The 4,489-nt window shown below is 42.9% G+C and overlaps 1 protein-coding gene across 1 annotated transcript; it reads left to right on the forward strand.

Moving 5' to 3' along the window:
- Positions 2,295-4,175, forward strand: LOC110401427 (olfactory receptor-like protein COR8). The gene is made up of 2 exons (XM_021402548.1): positions 2,295-3,196; positions 4,142-4,175. Exons 1-2 carry the CDS (start codon positions 2,295-2,297, stop codon positions 4,173-4,175), a joined length of 936 nt encoding a protein of 311 aa, XP_021258223.1.

Below are 4,489 nucleotides of genomic sequence, written 5' to 3' on the forward strand. Positions count from 1 at the left end.
TTGTCTGGCTGAAGTCTCAGAGATGAATGTTTACCAGCTTGGTCTACAGAAGCTGGACTAAAGCTGTTGCAGAGGTTGCTGCAGGTCAGATGGAATCTGCTGAAGAGAGCTGTGAACTGTATGGGAAATGTATCCACCTCTTCCCTATAGAGTTTTTCACCACAACAGGGCTTGTGTTCTACTTTGCCCCTTGCTGTACTTCCAATGCATGGAATAAGTCTGGCTTTCCAGGACATAGCCCAGAGGTCTCGCAGCATGAGTGAGGGGATGAGAGTGCAGACTGTCTGAAAAGTGACCGGCACGAGATTCGTAGCCCTAAATGTCTGTGTTCCTCGGTGTTCCGCTGATTTTCCAGTGCCCTACAGACACAGAATATTCCTAAGGCATCTTTCCCTCTTCCTTTCTCTTAGTAAAGCAAACAGGATTTGCCCTAAATGGGGCTGCAGAGGACTGTGAGCAGCTGTGGGAGACAAGACCTCTGTCTGCCTATTAGAGGACTCCCATGAGGACACCGTAATTATGTCCTTTGTGTTTGATTTGAAAAATATTAGCTGAAGAAGGCTCAGTTGTTTGTTCAGTTCCTAAGAGCCAAAGGATTTGCAAATGTTTGCAGTAACAGGTCCTGACGTGGTCTCTCAGGCTTGAGGGATGAGTGGCTTCTCTGTGCAACATGGCGAGGAACAGTATTTCTTCTTTTCTGTGGAGGGTTATTTTCTCTCTTTCCTGATGTCTTTAGACACCTCTCACTATTGTGTCAACGCAATCAGCTGGCCACACGCATTTCCTTTGGTTGCGCATCTTTGCTAAGGAGGAATTACAGAGCGCAGAAGTCACTTAGACAAAAAGTCATGAAAGAGCCTGGAGCACCCAGCTGAAAGCTAGACATGAAGGTACCTATCTATGGACAAACATCAATTATGATGGCATCCTTCAGTGGGAGATCCAGATTTCCGCAGTGCTGGAGCATTTGGAAGTTCAGAACTGGAGAAACAAGTGTGGCTGAGCCATAAAGTCCAGGTATGTCCTTGACAGGTTCTAGCATGGACCTGTCATACAGACCTTGACAGGTTCCCTGCTCTGAGCGTTTGACAAGCACATCCCAATAGCCTCCTCTAAAAAATCCAAGTATGACTGCACAAGAAAGACTCAGGGAAACAATATTGTTCTCCGCATTTCACACCCAGAGACCCCAAACCAGGCTTTCTTGTTTTCTTTTTAAAATTGTGAGTTGTAATGTCAGCAAGATGGTCAGGCTAGCTTAAACTATTGAGGAGCAATTGTTGTACACAAAAATAGGAATGGCCTCTGTGGCAGAGATTTCACTGAGCTTCAGAATTGTCCATTAATCACATTCAAGCTAAACCTCTCAGCTGCTTTTTTGCTTAACGGAAGAAGACAGGACTCCCCAGAGGGTACTTCAGCTTGCTGGTAGGCTTCCAGCCTGCTCACTCCCTCCATTGCAGGGGGTGAAATAAATAGGATGAGTAGTTGCCTCCATCGCTGTTAATCATGCAGGGATTGCAGGAGCGCCCTAGCTGACTTGGATGTCTGGATTCCATTTAGACATGGAAATGGTAATTGTCTGATTGCCTGAGAAAGTCTCCTCTGATCTAACAACAGACACAGATATCTGAAAATGTATGTTATTTATGTATTTAGTTAGAGTAGCTTCTGAATAAAATATAGGTTCCGTTGTGAGAAGGGGGATCACCCCATCATGTGCCCTCCTCTACAGAGCAGCTTTGCATCTGCATCAGTTTAGTCATGCTCTCACTATCTGTGGTTAGTCTGGCTGCCTCTCCTAGCAAGAAGGAATGGGCTTTTTCATAGACCAAAGAAAGAGCTACTGGTTTAGGTGAGTTTTATTCTTTCCTGGTGAATAGATAACATGAAATGCTTAGCTGAAAATGTGAAGTCAGTTGCAGAACTCATTCAGCATTTAGCATATGTGTTTCCAAAGCCACTGCTGACACCTGCACATCAAACTTAGCATCACCAAGAAATATTAATTTTTAGCTGTGTTGTTGCAGATGTACACTGCTGTCCCCCAAAGAAGGATCACTGGGCATCTCACTATTATTATCCTCCTTGAGGATGGTCTGATTGGTGAAAATATAATCGGCATTTTTGAGGATGATCTAAGGAATCACAGCTTGGCAAAAGGGAAGCAAGATCCAGGTACAGTCTCAGCCCCTGTGGTACTTGATGGTAGGACTACTCATGAACGGCATTTCTTCCTCTCTTAGCTATATGATCATCAAATAACTCATCTCAGCAGGTAAACTGTTACAGAGATGAGGATGACAGTACTCAATCACACCACAGTCACCTACTTCATCCTCTTGGGACTGACGGATCGCCCGGAACTACAGCCCCCTCTCTTCGTGATGATTCTGCTAATCTATGTCATCACCCTGGTGGGCAACCTCAGCATGATCAGCTTGATCGTGATTGACCTCCAGCTGCAAACACCCATGTATTTCTTCCTCATTAACTTGTCCATCGTGGATCTCTGCTATTCTTCAGTTTTTATTCCAAGGATGCTGGTAAACTTCTTGGTGGAGAATAAGACTATTTCTTACTCAGCATGTCTTGCCCAGCATTTTTCATTTGTTGTGTTTGTGACCATAGAAGGATTTCTGCTGGCTGCGATGGCTTACGACCGCTATGTCGCTATATGCAGCCCTCTGCTTTATACCACTCTTATGGCCAGAAGAGTCTGTGTTTGCCTGGTGGCTGGCTCATATTTAGGGGGACTCTGTAACTCATTGGTACATACTTGTGGCTTACTGACATTGTCCTTCTGTGGCCCTAATACTATCAACCACTTTTTCTGTGATACAAACCCACTGCTGCAACTCGCTTGCTCTGACAACCATCTCAATGAGCTGGTGCTTGTAACGCTCTCAGGGATCATAGCTATGTCAACGCTTCTGTTCGTCATCATCTCCTACCTCTACATCCTCTCCTCTGTTCTGAGCATGGGCTCTGCAAGCAGGTACAAAGCCTTCTCCACCTGCGCCTCCCATCTGATGGCCGTAACACTCTTCTATGGGCCCGTGAGTTTGAGCCACGTGCAGCCCAGTTCAAGATACTCACTGGAACAGGAGAAAATTTCTGCAGTATTTTACACTCTAGTCATTCCTATGCTGAATCCCCTGATCTACAGCCTCCGGAACAAGGAGGTGAAAAATGCACTAAGAAGGTTGATGGAGAGGAAAAAATGCTGTGCATCAGCTTGCTTGTCAGGATAATGACCAGTTCCCTAGAAGATTTGGAAAGAAAAGGAGATGCCAGTTTGGTACTAATTATGAAGACTTATGAATCAAATGTAACAGAAAAAATAGAGAATGGATGGTAGGACTAACAGTAGGAGAAACAAAGAGAATCTTCTAATCTTTATTTGTTTGTGTTGATAATGGTGATGATGACAATGATGATGATGATTGTACTTCTTCATCTTTGTAACACATTACTATCTTCCTAGAGGAGAAGATGAAAGTTGTCCCCTTCTAGTGTTTGGTTCCTTAACATATCTCCATGTTTTTGGTGGGATCTTCAAGGAAAATATTGTAATTCTTTAATTCAAGGGCAGGGACTCATAAATTCACATGCACGCCTGCAGTGTTAGTTTCCAGTGTTGAATCCTGCTTGACTTGTTTTTATTGCTCCCATGTTTTTGGTTTTTTTTTCAGTGGTACAGCAATATCAGATGAAGTTCAGCTCCCAGAAGAGATGACTTTGGACTAGCATTATCTACATGGAAAATCCTGTAAGGTCTCATCTTAACCATGCACCGTTTCTTGGCAAATTAAGAAAAAAATTAAATGACAAAATCCGCAATCTAAGCATCCATGTTGTCACAAATTCTCAGCTGAGATTTCGGTTTGTCCTTTTCCTTTCCATGGAGATTTGCAAATCAAGTGTATTCCATAGAAGCAGTACCCAGAATTACTGGAACTGTCTACAGATTAAAAGGAGATGCTCTTCAGTTTCACCACTGTGGTCAGAAAGGTGTAGGAGAGAATTTTATCCAGTGCTGATGGTTTATCTGAATTGATCTACAGGGTGCACAACCTGATACTCAGCAATGTCAGGATACATTCATACACAGCTGGATTTGGTGGATACAAAATTGTATTTTTTGGGAGTTTGAACATTCACGTATTCCTTGACATCATCAAACACAAAGGAGGAAAGAAACAAACGGGAAAATGCAACTTTTAAGTCCTTTCAGTCCCTACCCATTATAAACAGATTATTATGTGTTTGTTTGGCTGTTTTTTTTGCATTAAAACTGTTGAACAAATGTCCCAAAGCAACTCAGCTGGAGTTCTTCACTTGTATTTTGCAGAGTTGTCATTCCTATTGAAAACAGAAACAAACCATGGTAAAAAGAGTTCATGTTTCCTTTTCAGGAGAAACTAAAATGTTGTTTAACGCCCGTAAACCATTGACAATTTGGTTGTGTGTGTACTTTTTGTGGAAA

This window comes from Numida meleagris, chromosome 6 (genome assembly GCF_002078875.1).
Source record: "Numida meleagris isolate 19003 breed g44 Domestic line chromosome 6, NumMel1.0, whole genome shotgun sequence".
NCBI lineage: Eukaryota > Metazoa > Chordata > Aves > Galliformes > Numididae > Numida > Numida meleagris.